The 17,160-nt window shown below is 38.9% G+C and overlaps 1 protein-coding gene across 6 annotated transcripts in view; it reads left to right on the forward strand.

Annotated features, from left to right (window-relative positions):
* The window catches only part of Mtmr2 (myotubularin related protein 2), a 56,884-nt gene that overhangs the window by 20,558 nt on the left and 19,166 nt on the right, over nt 1-17,160 (forward strand). For 4 of the 6 annotated variants that reach the window (XM_027415133.2, XM_027415134.2, XM_027415135.2 and 1 more), the window contains 5 exons: nt 8,638-8,743; nt 13,765-13,840; nt 15,600-15,694; nt 16,060-16,170; nt 16,847-16,948. In XM_027415133.2, the coding sequence (XP_027270934.1) occupies nt 8,638-8,743; nt 13,765-13,840; nt 15,600-15,694; nt 16,060-16,170; nt 16,847-16,948 (490 nt within the window). Of the gene's footprint in view, nt 1-8,637; nt 8,744-13,764; nt 13,851-15,599; nt 15,695-16,059; nt 16,171-16,846; nt 16,949-17,160 lie in introns of all 6 variants that reach the window. The other 2 variants (XM_027415138.2, XM_027415137.2) reach the window with 2 other exon arrangements.

Raw genomic sequence — 17,160 nt, forward strand, 5'->3', positions numbered from 1 at the left:
GGGAAAGTTGTAGAGCTTATCTGAAGTTTTGGCTGTAGTCTGTGAGGCTGGACCATCTCAGCTAGCAGCTTTGAAGATGTTCTTGGTGCAGAATTTTGAGGAAACTGTAACAGAGGCGTTCTGAGGGGCTGGATCACTTGGGCTAGTTGTCTTTATTAGTGTCTAGTCCTTCATCTTTTTCTAAAAATACACAAAACTTTTAAAGGTTATACATCTGTGTTAGCACAGTATGGAATGTGCAGTGTGCACAAGTCAGCTAAAGATGATTTTTTGTTCTATTTTTGAACAGATAAAGGGTATTTGTTAGCTTTATAAGTCTGTTTGGACTGTATAACCAAACCTCCATCCATGTCATATGAAAGAACGGCATGTAATAATAAGTCATGAGGATTCTGTAGCCAACAAGATTTAGCATGTCTCATCCAGTCTTAAGAGCTGTTCCCATAATAGAGGGATCACCTTTGTCTTTCTTGGCTTTTTCCTTTATGTCTTTAGCCAAGATCCTCAGGAGGTCACCCACCCCACTCCCACCCCCATCGAATCTGATCCCGATTATCTTTGTGGAAATAAAAGCACAACCTCTTCCCCAATGCAACCATTGTCCAACTTCCATTTTGAAGTCAAGACATCCCTAAAATATATAAGCTGGATTAATTTAGCAGTTCCTTCCAAAATCCAGAGTGTCTCAGCAGCTGTCGGTCTCTGTTCATTAGCATTCAAAAAATTAAAGTTAACAAAGTGCCGTACATGATCCAGACACCCTGTATTTCCCATTTTTATATGTTTTCCTTTTATATTACCTTACTCTCTCTTTAAAGACTTTGTTACTTTTAAACTATTTTTTCTATGACCATTCTCTTTTCTTTGACATCCAAGTACATTTTTAAGCACACTATACCTGTCCAGAGGTTTTCTTGATCTGTGCCTGACTTTTGCACATCTACAGTGTTTTGTGATGGCATTAGCCAAACCTTAAACTGCTGTCGGCATCTCTCTCTCGGGTTCCCCCACGAGCTTAGCTTTCTGCCTGTGGGGGCTGTGTTTACCGCCCCAGCTCTGGGAATTTGTTGTATGTGCCTGAACTACGAGTTTGTACCCAGTGCCAGCTGCTCAGGTGCTCTGCTGCACAGCCACACATCTGCATACTAAGCCTACCTAAGAAACTGCAGTCACCCGGAAGCTGTACTTTTTTTTTTTTTTTTTTTTTTTGTGAAGCTTTCTTAGGCCTTATGTGGTTATATGTGGTCCCATGTTGGGCACCATATTATGTAACAAGTCCTTTTCTATCCTGTCAGTCAGCTCCCAAATAATGGCATGGAGACTTCTTACTAATTATGAAAGCTTGGCCTATAGCTTAGGCTTATTCCCAACAAGCTCTTAGAACTTAAATTAACCCAATTATATTAATCTACATTCTACCACATGGCATTACCTTTCTTCTCTCTTGCACCTCCTCTTTCCTCTCCATGTCTTCTGGCATCATCAATGTGCCTAGATTCTTCCACCTCTTCCTCTCTCCCCAGAAATCCCATGTATACCTCTTGCTTAGCTATTGGCCTTTCAGCTTTTTATTACACCAGTCACAACAATATACCTTCACACAGTGTACAAACACCCTACAACTGGTGACATTTCAGGCGAGAGCTGAAATTGAAGATGGTGCCTGAAGGAACCATGCTGCCTGAGGAAGTCTGTCTTATTTAAGGATCACAGGGAAGACTTGTTTGTTGGACTGGGGAGAACAGGGGAGATGGATACACACAGAAAGTTGGAGAAGTCTGGGGTCAATTAGCTCATGTAGTGAGAAATTTGTGGTAAGACTTTGTTGCTGTTATTTGCTATTTTGGGGCTAAGAGATTACTGTATAACCCAGGTTGGCCTCAGGTCTGTGGTAATCCTGCTTCAGCTTCCTTATGCCTAAAATTAGAAGCTGAATCAGTACAACGGCCTCATAAAATGATTTAAGCTAGAGAATGACATGGTTTATTTCTACCTTTTTACTATTGTGAATAATGATGCTGTAACATTTATGTACCATTTGTATCTGTTTGTGTGTCTTGTGAGGCCATATTTTCATTTCTTTTAGGGCTATCTTTGGAGGTCATAGTGTGTCTTAGTTTCATTTCTGTTGCTGTGATACACACTGCCCAAAAGCAACTTAGGGAGGAAAGGTTTATTTGGCTTACAATTCCAGGTTATAGTCTGTTATTGAGAGTAAGTCAAGGCAAAAATTAAAGAGCAGCTAGTCTCATCATGTCTTCACTTAAGAGCAGAGAGAAATGAATGAACCAAGCTGTCTATTTGCCACTATGTAGGCTCAACAACTTCTTCACTTTTACAGAGTTCAGGAACCAGCCTAAGGAATGGTACTTCGCACAGTAAGACTGGCTGGACCCCCATCATTTAGCAGTTAAAACAAACCCACATAGACATGTTCATAGGCTAGCCTGATCTAGGCAGTTTCTCAACTGAGTTCTCTGTTCAAGTTGTGGGTAGTTGACAGAACTAACCTATAGTGGGAAATTACCAATACGGAGTCAGATAGAAATATAAGGGTATTTAATAGGGAAAAGCCTTACTTACAGAGCGACCTAGCCAGCCGGCGTGGTAGCAGTCTGTACAGCAAGTACCAAAGTGAAACTGAAAGAGCAAACGCAATCACACCACGTCACTCTGACCACGCCCTCACAAGCGTGGTCAGGCACACCTGAGGCCAGTCCCTAAGTAGGAGTGGCTACAGCTTCCCCTACACTAACCATTATGTAGACTTACTCCAATTTGTCCATCAAAAGTGACTGTACCATTTTGCATTCCACTCAGGAATGTTTGAGTACTAGTTTCTCTACATTTTGCCAATATATTATGTCCTGTTGTGTGAACAGAAAATAGACACATAATTTGCAGTAGTCTAAGGATGGGGTGTTGAATTAAGACTAAGAGCATCTCACTGCAGTAACATGTCCAGATAATATGGAAGTAGATCTACAGGACTTTAGAGTGATGAGGTGAGATTGGTATTCCAGCTAGTTTATATCCACTTGACACAGGCTGGCATCATTGTAAAGAGAAAATGTCCCTACCAGATTGGCTTGTGCACAAACCTGTGACACATCTTCTTGAGTGATGATAAATATGAGAGGTCCTAACTCATTGTGGGTGGTGCCATTCCTGGGCAAGTGGCTCTGGGTTGTAAAGGAAGCAGGTTGAGCAAGCCATGAGGAGCACCCCTCCATGACTTCTGCATCAGCTTCTGCCTCCAGTTTCTTGCTTTGAATTCCTATCCTGATTTCCCTCAGTGATAGAATGTGACCTGAAAATTGTAAAATGAGATGAACTTTTTCCAACCCAAGTTGCTTCTAGCCATGGTGTTTTATAACAGCAATAGAAACCCTAACTGGTAGAACAGCTTGTAGAACAGAAGTAGAGAAAAGATAGTTTTGGTTTTCAGAAATCACTTGGGACTTGGAATTGTGTTTTGACACTACTCATAGTTCTAGATGAGTTTTACATGAAGTCAATGTCATGATATCTTTCACTGACAGCTAAGCTTTAAGATGCCTGTGAAAATGTCATATAACTGATTACACTACAGAGCTGTAAACCGGTGAAAATGTAAAGTTAGGGGTTAACATAGCTTCAGGTTACAAGAGGATATTGAGGGTTTGCCAAAACAAAGTAGAAAATGAATGCTCTTGAGTTCAGTTTGGATAGAAAGGGGAAGTGAGACAGGCAAGGGAGAGCAGTGGATTAGAAGAATGGAAGGGTTGAGGGACTGGTGTCTGTATGGGGCTGAAGACTATATGAAAAGCAAGTAAGAAAGCAAGATTGCTGGAAATAAAAACCGTGTGGTGAGAAATTGAGTTCCTGGGGTTAAAGATAATAGAGGCAGAGTTGTTCTAGAACCGATAAGGCTCACATTGATGAAGTGGGAATGTAGATGAGGAGGAGTATATCCTGATGGACAATAAAATTGCCACACAGATAGCAGCTTTGGAATGGAAAAAAAATAGGAAAGGGCCAGGTGACCAGGAAAAGCCCTTTGTGTATGAGGCATGGTTAGTTAACAAGAAGGGATTGCAACAAGTTGTATAAAAGGCCATTTACTTCAGAAGTCTTTTACATGTGAAGATAGAAAAGTACATTACTATAGGAAAATGAGAAATGAGCTAGAAAAATGCTGAGTTTCTTTGGCCTTTATTAGATGTGGAAAAATTTAAAAAAAGAAAAAAGCTGCCTTCATTCAAGGGGCTCGGGGAAGAAAATTCCTGGGAGATATCAACTGAGGTAGAGGTTGTGAGAATTCTGCTGCAGATGCCAGGGGTGTGTTCTCTGTGGAGTAAAGATTCCAGCATAAATGTTGAGAATTATTGATGGATATCCTAGACAGAAAGTGGGTGGAAGAAACTGAGTAATATGGTAACAGACATTCATAACTAAGAGATGACTAGAATCAGAAGCCCAGCATAGCAAGAGGAACAAGGACATGGGGTGGACTGATGAAGTGATGAAGTAATGAAGTATGTGCTTAGGAAACCTGAGGACCAATTTGTTATTGATTGATAAATGATGTTAGCAGACTGTACAATGCCCTGAGATCTAGTGTATTGCCAGTTACAAGGTTCTTATTGTCTGGCAGCTTATAATTCACAGGTGAGGTGGCCATGTAGCTGAGGCTCTCCAGTGTTATGAAGAAAGTGGTTAAGTGAAGTTAAAGACTGTGGAAACATAAGATGGAGAGTTTAGTATAGCTGGAAGGCCTGGGGACTTCTTGGAAAAGTCTAGGTTTTCCCTGAGTCTGATAGGAAAAGTAGCATGTTAATAAATGGGCTGAGCTAAAGAAATAGTCTGTGTGGGATGGCATGATGTTTGGGCTTGTGGAACAATTGGTAAAACAAGTCTTGACATGAAGATGAGTAATGGAGAAAATGGGAGGGGAAGAAAAGTGGGAATTAGATGTGTTGTATTAATAGCCGTGGTGACCAGAGCATGCACATACTAATATGTGAGAAGGAAAAGGAGGAGGGTGGGGTGTCCTGAAACAGAGTTGTGCTTCTTTGCTGTGGTACCTCAATCTGAGGAAGCCCCCTTCCCTGCCCGTTCACCCCCAGCAGCACTTGATGTGGACAGCAGCTTTTGGCAATCCTGCCAATGTGTGTTTCTGATGTCATCACAGGGAGAGTGTTGTGCCACATCCACACCCTGTACCCTCCACTTTCATCTTGTCTGAAAAGAGAACTTAAAGGCTGGCCAGCTGGTTCTTGCTTGAAAACCCAGATTTTAAAATCTGAGATTACAAACTTGATTTCTCTTACTTATTTTTTCACTTTGCTTCTAACAGTTATTTGGTTCCTTGATGCCACATTGCTCTATCAATATTTTTATAAATAATGTAACTAAGTAGAAACATAATTTGGAGTTGTATTGCTTTTAAAAGTTATCCTTATTCTCACAGAAGGTTGTGAAGTAGTCCTATATGTATTTTAAACTTACCCAAATGGAATTTAGGGTTGCTGTATTAGAGTTTTGTTTAGTTGTACAAAACAGAAAATCCTATTGCAGTGATTTTTGGAAATTGATGTTCATTTATTCTATGTGACATGAATTCTAGGGTTATGGGATGGCTGCAGCTGCCCAGCAGTTTTGTGAGGTCCTAAAGACCCACCTGGTGGACTTTTTGTAACCCCCCCATCCCCGTTTACAGAATGACTGCAAGAGAAAGGGAAGACAATAAGGCCTGTCTTGCATATATGCCATACTCCGTTTTAGTAAAAAGAGGTCTCCAATTGCTATTAGCAGACTTCGAATCTGATTTCAGTGACTAGAATTGTCTCTTCTGGTCTTTGTAGCCACAAGGGAACTAAAGTGACTCTTGTCTTCTCAGGCCCAGCACAGGATGCTATGGGAGAGGAAAGGAACTCTTCCATGGAGTGGTGAAAATGAACATGGATTACACCATGGTCTTAAGTTTTATTTCAACTGCTAAGGCAAACAGTGTTAATCAAAAGCTAGATGCAATGATTTTGTATTTTGTTCATTTATTTGCTACTTGTTATTGTTAATAAACAGGCTTAAGATGGACTTGTTTATTTTAAAGCTAAAATAATAAATATTGTCACAGGTCCTAAGATAGGAAGCATTTCAAGAAAAAATAATGAAACAAATTTAGACTTTTTATGTAAAGGGTTAGGGTTTTAATATATTTGAGAATGAGACCTTAAAAAATACATGTTTGTACATGGTGGTTTATACCTGTAATCCCAGCACTTGGAAGGCTGAAGGCAGGAGGATTACAAGTTGGGTGTTCAGCCTGAGCTAATTTAAAAGTAAGTGTGTGTGTTTGTGTGTGTGTGTGTGTGTGTGTGTGTGTGTGTGTGTGTGTGTGTGTATGTGTATGCTCATGTGTACGTATATACTAACATACATATCTGTATACATATTTTAAATCTGCATTTTAAGCTTTAATATAGTGTCTTTTCATTGTTAACTTATTTGAATATTTTTAATTTAATATTTTATATGATTTAGATTTTTTAGAAATAAATTAAGAATGCATTTTTTATCCTTGAGGGACTTAAAATGTGTGGGGACTGAGTTACATTATTTGACATCAGTAAACAATAAAAAGTGTAATGTGATCAAGTATCAAAAGTTGAATTCAAGAAGAATGGTAACTGTTGACTGTGATTACTTCCATAACAGTCCATGACAGGCTATGTGAGAGTATGGAGTCAAATGTGTTAGGAGGCCCCAAGGAGCAAAGGCGGGTCTGTCTGCACCACCCAGCCTCGTTGAACTACATGCAGATTCTTGGATGTTCTCTGTGTTTTCATGTTGCCATACCTTTAGCATTTTTTTTATCCATGAAAATTTATTGCGTAACTTCTTTTAAATGATTAGTTTTTTAAATTTTATATTACTGTTTCATTCATGTAAGATAGTATTATATGATACATTGTATGGTACAGGTCCCTCAGAAATTCTAAGGCTCTCCTATACTTCTTTGAGGAAGTAAAGACTCCTCAGACAGCATGTGAATACATTTTTAAAAGAATATTAATGGAACAGAATTTTAATAGCACTGCACTAACCAGCTTCAAAACCTGGGCGGACTCTGAATTGAATGCTGGCCTTTATCAGGAGATTATCATTGATGCTTTGTGGCTGTTCAGCATGCGCACAAACCAGCACCTGACACAACCATTGGTATTCACTGTGTTAGTGTGTTTACTGAACCATGAGGTTTATGTCAATGGCAGCAGAACTTTTCTGTAAAAACTATGTGCACCCCCCAATCAAGCAATATTTTGTCCAAAACTTACTCACTAATGTAGAATATTAACCAATCCATTAGTGAGCCACTAAAAGAAAAAAAATCACAAAAAGTAATCATTAAGTTTTAATTATTTTGTTAACATAAAGGGTTTGGAATGCCAGTTAAACATCATGACTCTGTGTACTATGGTCAGACAGTGTTTACAGCACTTTTTTATTGGCCTGGCAGTTTACTCTTTCAGGACTCAGCTCAAATGCAAATGTTCCTAGGCCATGGTCGGTGGCGGGTGCAGTTTGCAGCAGGAAGACTAGGTTCCCCACCAGCCTGGTAAGGGCAATTGAGAACTTGCACCTAAAATATAGTATTTTTAGAAAGGGCTAGAATATAGCTCAGTGGAACCACAGCCTGGCATGCACAAGATCTGATTCATGTGCCATCATGTGCCGTTGCCTAAGTTCTCCCTGAATTTTCAGGTGTGTGTGTGGGGGGGGGGGTTTACCACATGGCCCATTTATTCACTTGCAAGGTTATGTCACAAGCTCATGAACCACATGCACATGGGGACTATGCCAAATTTACCTTTGAGTCACTGTGCCTGATGTGTAGTGGTTTTGTATATTGGAAAGTTCTTGTAAACCTTTTTACACTTATTGATTTTGGGTGTATATGTGTTTATTTGGGTGCTCATGCAATGACGTGTGTGGATATTGAAGGACAACTTAGGGGAATTGGGATGGAGCTCATATCATCAGGCTTTGGGGAGCTCATATCATCAGGCTTTGGGGAGCTCATATCATCAGGCTTTGGGGAGCTCATATCATCAGGCTTTGGGGAGCTCATATCATCAGGCTTTGGGGAGCTCATATCATCAGGCTTTGAGGAACTCATATCATCAGGCTTTGAGGAGCTCATATCATCAGGCTTTGGGGAGTTCATATCATCAGGCTTTGGGGAGCTCATATCATCAGGCTTTGGGGAGCTCATATCATCAGGCTTTGGGGAGCTCATATCATCAGGCTTTGAGGCAAGCACCTTTACTTGTTGAGCCATCTCACCAGTCCCCCTCCGTGAGTGTTCTTTAGATGAATAAGTAAGTAACTGAGTGGATGGATGAATGGATAAAGGGAAGGAATTCATCCAAATCATGAATATTGGGAAAGTCTATTCAGACTTGAGATTCAAGCATACTTAACTATTAAAGAACAGGGTCTGAAAATTTCCTGTCTTTAGAAACCATTGAAGAGGTCACCCAGGACTTGCTGACAATGCAAGTTGCAGTAAATATTGGAGTTACAAACCAAACATCTAAAATTGGTCAACATAGCTCCATTTTCCAAAACATACTGTGTTTTCATATTTTCTAGTGCTTCCACTTCTCATTCAGAGAACTCGGTGCATACGAAATCAGTTTCTGCCATATCTTCAGATTCCATTTCAACTTCGGCAGACAACTTTTCTCCTGATTTGAGGGTATGTATGCTGCGTGAACATACTGAGGATGGCCATACTGTTCAGTGTCTGACCAGCACTGTCAGCAAAACCTTTAATAATTAAGTAGGTCGTGGCAGAGAGTTCTCAAAGACCGCAGACTTTATAAATTCTCCCAGACCAGGCCAGCAAGTTTGAATGCTTGCTTACGATTTTATTTTATTTTTTTATTTTTTATTTATTTATTTATTTATTTTTGGTTTTCCGAGACAGGATTTCTCTGTGTAGCTTTTTTTTTTGGAGTCTATCCTGGCACTCACTCTGGAGACCAGGCTGGCCTCGAACTCACAGAGATCCACCTGCCTCTGCCTCCCGAGTGCTGGGATTAAAGGCGTGCGCCGCCAACGTCTGGCTACTTACCATTTTAAAAAATGTACATTTCATTCCTTAAGTTAGTACTTTAAAATATTTTGTCTAATTTATTTTGTGGTACTTTTTTCCCAATAGCTTCCATATTACCAGGCAGTAATAACTAACATGCATTGAGAACTTACCATAAGCCAGTTAACTGTTGCTCTAAGTAAATTATCTCTTGTAATACTTGAGATGTTTTGTTATTTCCATGTAGTATCTTAGATTAATATGTCCAGAGATTCAGAGCTAATGTCATGGCTAATCAGTTTAGTTATGTTTAGCCAGTTGTATTAGTCAGGGTTCTCTGAAGAAACAGAACTGATAGAATTTATTGGAGTGTCATTCAGGCTGTGATCTGAGTAGTCCAATGAAGGGTGTCTCCTGATGCAAAGGCCAAGACCCTAATAGTTGTTCATTCCACAAGACTGAGTGTCTCCGCAGTCCCAATCTGGTACTGGAGTCCCAGAGAATTCGTAGAGAGCTGCCAGTCTTCAGTCTATGTTACATCAGTGAAAGAAAGCCTCAGCAAGAGTAAATGAACTTCCCAGCAAGAGTGAGGGCAAGCAGGCAAAAACAAAAGCTTCCTTCTTCCATGTTCTTTTATGTGGACTGCCACTGTGGTGTGGCTCAGATATAAGGTGGGTCTTCCCACTTCCAATAATCTAATCCAAAAACAAAGAAAACAAAAAAACAAAACAAAAAACCCTCACAGGAGTGCCCAGCTGCTTGGGCTTTAGTTGATTACAGATGCAGTCAAGTTGACAACCAAAGCTAACCTCCACACCACCGTTCTATCTTGTTGAGTCCAATTCTGTAGTTACTAAGCACCAGGTGATGGATCATTCTTACACATCTCAGTACATTGTAAAATATCCCTGTATTTTTGCCTTATTTCTACAGAATTAACCACACATCAATGATAGCATATTTGTGGATTCATCTGCTTTTCTTCAACCACTTGCCTGCCTCTGCCTCCCTTGAGTGCTGGGATTAAAGGCGTGCACCACCAACGCCCTGCCAGAGTTTCTTTTTAAACAGTAGACATTCATTTTCATGGTTCTAGAAGATGGGAAGTCTAGGTTCAATGCTACAGACCAGTGTCTGCAAGCATATTCTATCTGGTGTTCTGTATTATATGGGACGATCTAAGAGAAGTTTACTCCAGATTGTAATTCAGAATGCCTCTCTCTGGCAGCAGGGAGGAACAGTTTCTATGAGCTGAACCCTGAATAGCTGTACAAAGGCTTAATTATTTTTACACAAAAGTCGATTTTTTTTTCTTGTAGGAATAAATACTGATCTACTACCAGAGGCCCCATAGATTGCCAAGGCCTCCTAACTGACACCCATGTTCTGGGGGTCTGGATCAGGTATTCACAGGTAGACCAGTGGCATAGAATTGAAAACCCTGATATCAACCCACACACCTATGAACACCTGAAATTTGACAAAGAAATTAAAATTATACAATGTAATTGAGAAAGTATTTTCAACAAATGGTGCTGGCATAACTGGATGCTGGCATATAGAAGACTACAGATAGATCCATATCTATCACCATGCACAAAACTGAACTGCAAAAGGATAAAAGACCTCAACATAAATCCAGCCAAGCTGAACCTCTTAGAAGAAAAAGTGGGAAGTACCCTTGAATGAATTGGTTCAGGAGACCAATTCCTGAACATAACACAAGTTGCACAGACACTGAGATTGACAATTAATAAATGGGACCTCCTGAAACTGAGAAGCTTCTGTAAGGCAAAGGACATAGTCAACAAGACAAAATGGCAGCCCACAGAATGGGAAAAGATATTCACCAACCCCACATCTGACAGGGGGCTGATCTCCAAAATTTACAAACAACTCAAGATTATTTTCTTAAAAAACTAGGTAACAGGATATTTAGAAGTACCTAAGAAATAATCATAGAAAATCCTGAATTGGAATTTTTCATGTAAGCATCAAAGTACCTGTTTCTAAAATACTGTAAATGAAACAAAATTGTGAACCATCTCAAAGCATAACAGTTTATGGAGGAAGAATTTGTTAGACGGCTTTGGCTTTCACTACATTTTATAGACAGTTTGATATAACAGAGTCTCAAGCTGGACCAAAAATAATTTTAGGTGACTACTGTAAAGTAATCCATTTTTTATTGATCGTAATTTTGATTTAACTCCTTTTGGCCGTTATGAAAATGTAAGAAACATGTAATTATATTTTTGGACATTGCATTATGTAGAAGAAATATTTTTAAACTTTATTTGATTTTAGTTTACTTTTATCTCTTTTTAAAATTCATTCCAAGCCTGTTTCATTGCTATTTTTTTAATTTTTTATGTTATACAAAACTATAAATTAAAAAATTTGACCAATATACCTGATTTTAACCAAAACCCACTTTTACCTGTTAGGCTTAACCTTGAAAACACATATAGGCTAAAGCTTGTTCTTGTGAATGAATTAAATTTGAACTTAGCGTAACTATAAACCTGGCCCTGAGCACATTTAAAAAAGTGATCATTTAAAGTGGTTTACCATTAACTTGTATGTCTTAACCATCTTTTAATAGTTTATAACAAGTTAGCAGCTTTTAAAAGTTTCAAATTTTACAGCTTTACTAGACATACATCTCTAAGTTAACTTCTGTCAACCCTTTATAATCTTAAGAATTTATCATCACACAAAATTCATTCTAATCTAAAATATTTTGGGTCTAAGAAAATTTTTAGGTGTTGCCTTTTACTAATAACAGCTACAGCTATTCTTGACTTTCCTCTTAGGCAGGGTTTTGGGTATTTTGTTTTGTTTTGTTGTTTTGGTTAGTGTTCTTTTTTGTTTTTGTTTTTGTTTTATGAGACAGGGTTTCTCTGTGGCTTTGGAGCCTATCCTAGAACTAGCTCTTGTAGACCGGGCTGGTCTCGAACTCATACAAATCCACCTGCCTCTGCTTCCTGAATTCTGGTATTAAAGGCTTGCACCACCACGGCCCGGCTTGGTTAGTGTTTAAAGCAAGGAAACTAAGTTAAAGGAGCACATTAAGTGTTTTTTAAAATTTTTGTCTCTCTTTTTTTATTTCTATCTCCAAACTGCTCATGTTATGCATTCTTTCAGATCTAACCAACAACATACCAAGAAGCCACTGTCACTAGCACAGCACATAGACAGTGAAGATAACCCTTAGAACTGGGGGAATGCCTTTAATCTTGTGTTTCATGGAGTCTTACAAAAAATAATGACAAGTATTTTAGAACCTTTATAGATATCCCTAAACTGTCTTCATGTGTTTGTTTAAATGAAAAATAACATTCTCAATAAACATTCAACAGCAAAGAACCTCATTACTGAAGCTATTTGTATTTTCCACTATATGCGAATACAAGACAAGCCAGGAAGAGTAAAATGAGTAAAATCAGTGTTTGTGTGGTAAATTTTAGAGTGACTGTTTTCTATAAGACTATCAGTAAGAGACTATTTCTATCAGCTACCACTGTTGTAGCCACGTTATCTGAATAGCTGGTAACCTATTCTGTTTTAGGTGGTATATTTTTGTAGAATTTAATGGAGGGTTCCCAGAGAGTAACTTAAGGAAACAGGCCAAATCCTCAGGAGTGATAAACAGATAAGAGTATAACCAACAATATAGTTCAAAATTGTAAATTTTGTTTTTTTTTTAATTTACCATGAAAAATTAATCATTCATTAGATAATCAGGAAAAGAGAACGTCCTCAATATAGTCAATTACTAATACCTCTGGAAATTTAAATAGCATTGGCTTAGTGATTTATGCCCAGATTGCAATTGTTTTTATATCAAAAGTTGGGCTTTTTAAATGTTTTTCCCATAAGGGGATTATTGATAGTTATTCCCTTTATTAGGGAAAAACAAAAACCATTTCCCATGAAGGGACATTTAAATATTGACTTACTCCCAATATGAGGGGGGAGAAACATTTAAACAAAAAAACAGCCGGGCATTGGTGGCGCACGCCTTTAATCCCAGCATTCAGGAGGCAGAGGCAGGCAGATCTCTGTGAGTTCAAGGCCAGCCTGGTCCCCAGAGCAAGTGCCAGGATAGGCTCCAAAGCTACACAGAGAAACCCTGTCTCGAAAAACCATAAAAAAAAAAAAAAAACCAAATGAAACAAACAAACATTAACAAAATTCTCAGTTGGGGGTTGGCTGCATTAGCTGCAGCAGTGAGGCCCCACCCATCATCCTTGGAAATTCAGGTGTTGCCACTGTTCTGCATTGGCATGCCCTTAGCTGAAAGAGCTGACAGGCAGCAAGAAGCCAGAGAGCGGAGTTCTAGCTGCTAGTAATTTTTCAATCTTTTGGAAAAATTCTATTCACCAATAAGCGAGGATAAAAAGCTTACTTTATTTTTATGATATTTTAGGATTTATTGTGAAAATACGCCATTTTTCATATGAATGTAAGATTTTGTAATTCTTAGGCACTCAGGAAATACTTGTAGAAAATGGCAGCTTCATAGTGTATGTAGCAATACTACAGTTTATATAATTTGATTTAAAGTAGTATAATAAGATTGCAATTCAAATAAATGCAGATCATCTGGATGAAATTTGAATGGAAAAAAAATAGCCTTCGATTAAAACAATGTTTCTTTCTTACACTCCCCCATCTAGGTCCTGAGGGAGTCAAACAAATTAGCAGAAATGGAGGAACCAACTCTGCTTCCAGGAGAAAACATTAAAGACATGGGTCTGTAATGGTATTTTAAAATTTGTTTCTTTCTGACTATGCACAGTTGTTCATTCTCCTGTAGCTCCCAGCCTGTGTGCTGTAAACCTAGATCCAGAGCTGTTGGGTGTGTCCTGTCTCACTGTTGGGAATTTGAATTACTGCATTTAGATACTGGGTTGCTGAGCTAGACACATTGGACATGTGATTTTTTTTTTTAAATTAAAGTACAGTCTGTCATTTGCTCCTTTTTTTTATAATTTTCTTCCTTAGATAAACTCGGGTAAGTTTTGGATGAAGTCTTTCATGTGCATTACAGAACAAGCACTGTGTGTAGACACGGTCTGCTGCCCAGTACAGTCCTCATCATTTGCGTTGTGCACTGAGACTGAGCAGGAAAGCTGTACTGTGTGCTCTTGTTCTGTTATTCTTGCTCACAAAACAAATATTCAAAGATTTTGAAGAGCACTGTTAGGAGGATGAAGAACATATTTTCTTTGCTAAAGTAAACACCATCTTTCATATTTCAGTCAGTTATCCCCCATTAAAGGAAATGCTTCACTTATAGTGTAAAATAGGCATGCCAAAGCAAGGACCTATCCTCAGATGGGCTGATAGTAACTGCCAACTTAGTTTCTTTTCCTTCCTTCCTTCTTTCCTTCCTTCCTTCCTTCCTTCCTTCCTTCCTTTCTTTCTTTCTTTCTTTCATTCATTCTTTTTTTGTATAAATTTTATTTAAAATAATCTTCTTTTACATATCAATCCCATTTCCCTCTCCTTACCATGCTCCCCACCAACCCCCCCCCCATCCTATCTCCTATCCACTCCCCAGGGTGGGTAAGGCCTTCCATGAGGGATCATCAAAGTCTGTCAAGTCATTTGTGGGAGGGCCTAGGGCCTCCCCCATGTATCTAAGCTGAGAGAGTATCCCTCCATGGGGAATGTGCTCCCTGAAGTCCATTCGTACACTAGGGATAAATACCGTTTCCACTTTCAGAAGCCACATAGATCCATCATTTAGCATTTAATAAAGCATTGACTATGTCTAAAATTCGATGTCAGAAACTTGGTCAGGGTATACTATGCTCTTTTTAAAATATCTTATTCCAAAGAGGTCCAGAGATGGCTTGGTGGTTAGGAGCACTTGCTGCCCTAGCAGAAGACTGGGATTTGATTGCCAGAACCGTCTGGGTATCAGGCTCTCTCTCTCTCTCTCTCTCTCTCTCTCTCTCTCTCACACACACACACACACACACACACACACACACACACACACACACACACACACACGCAAGTAAAACACTGGTAACACATACAGAAAAAACATTCATTCAAAGAAATGTTATTCTGTCTGCAGTCTTTTAATGTCTCAGACATATAGTCAGCTCAATACTTTCTGATATTGTATATATTATGGTCATTTTATTTTTAAAGAAATAGTGCAAAACAGCAGGTGAAAGAGGCCTATAAACTGGGAAATGAGTGCTGGCTCTGTGTTCATATGTTGATCATCTCCCTGCCACTCCAACCTCTGACCTGCTTCACTCAGTAGGGACAGCAGGCAATCTTTGCTCCCTCTTCCTATTTCTGGAGAGGCTCCCTTTGCCTTTCTGTTTATTTTACAATTCTTAGTGTAAGACAAAATTGGAAGCATGGATTAGGCTGCTGAAGGTTTTTTATTTAAATCATTCTGTGGTTTATTTTGTCACAATTAGATAAGCAGTCAAATTAATCTTATAAAATGTGTAAGCTGTTTTTAATAGCTATTTTGTCTTTTCAGCCAAAGATGTGACTTACATATGCCCCTTCACTGGTGCTGTACGAGGAACACTAACTGTCACAAACTACAGATTATATTTCAAGAGCATGGAACGGGTGAGGCTTATGAGTTTGGCTTTTGCCTGTACATTTGCTTGGTGTTTGGATGGGTTTGCTCACTTCTGATTTAGTTTTTATTATTGAGACAAAGTCTTATCTGTGTAACCATGGCTGTACTGGAACATGGTATGTAGATCTCAAAGATCTGCCTGCCTCAGCCTACAAGTGCTGGGGCTAAAAGTATGCCCTACCATACCCAATTAATTCTGGGTAATTTTTGATTCAAGAATTTCTGGTTAAGATTTTACCAGTTTGGGGGGATGAGTGTTGGAGATTGATTGAACCCAGCGTCCTGTCCTGTTGGTGTTATTAAAGCACTTAACAGTTTTTTAGAAGTTGTGTGTTTTCTTTTCATCTTGCAGGACCCCCCATTTGTTCTAGATGCTTCTCTTGGAGTGATAAGTAGAGTAGAAAAAATTGGTGGTGCATCTAGCCGTGGTGAAAACTCTTATGGCCTGGAGACCGTGTGCAAGGTAAATTTTACAACACTGTGTGGTTGTATTTACTTTGGAAAGCTATTAAGTAGAACCTATACTTGGAAACTGGTACAAGTCAGTGGACTGCATACTAGAAATGTATTCTCATAGAAGCAAATGTTTTTTGCTATTCACACATTGGTTTGGGCTGAGCCAGCTGTTAAGACTTCCTGAAGTGGAAGAACTTCAGGCAGTTTGGTCCTGTCTGTCTAGCAGAAGAGACATAACAAAGTGAGCTCCTGGAAGCAGTAATAAATCAGAAAATGATCTCTATATGCAAGTGAAATGTAGTAACAGCTGATCGTGTTTTTTATTTTTAAAACTCAAGTTCTGGTAATTAAACTAAGGTTCTTGTGCTTGTGAGGCAAGCATTTTGCCTACTGAACCATCTCTCCTGCCTAGGAAAGGACAAATGTTGATAGTGTGTATTCGTCAGTTATTTACATCCCCTTGGGCCCTACTAAGCCTAGACACACAGGTCTAGATTCTGTGCCATGTAGTGGAGTACTTTGTGTTTCTTCTGCTCACAGAGAATCATTGCTACTTTGTGTCCTGGAACAATTGTTTTGTATCCTATATGTAGAGCTTTACCTTTACTCAACATTTCCAAGTAATTTCATTTCTTCACTAAAAAGGAACAAAGTGATTTAACTGGATACTGTATCTTTTCTAGGATATCAGGAATTTACGATTTGCTCATAAACCAGAGGGGCGAACAAGAAGATCCATATTTGAGAATCTAATGAAATATGCATTTCCTGTGTCTAATGGCTTGGTAAAGTTTCTCTCTAACCTGTAATGTAATTATTAGTGTGATCAAACTCAACTAGGTTGTCCAGATCCTCCCCTTTGTGTTCCTGCTTTGGCACTTAGCCAGAGGCTAGCTTGTGCCCAAAGTCAATTTCAGTAATGACATTCTATAATTATGTTGACTTTGGAGGAGGGGGAAAAATTGGAGATTGAACTCAGGGCTTCACACATGCTAGG

Source organism: Cricetulus griseus, chromosome 4 (genome assembly GCF_003668045.3).
Source record: "Cricetulus griseus strain 17A/GY chromosome 4, alternate assembly CriGri-PICRH-1.0, whole genome shotgun sequence".
Classification (NCBI taxonomy): Eukaryota; Metazoa; Chordata; class Mammalia; order Rodentia; family Cricetidae; genus Cricetulus; species Cricetulus griseus.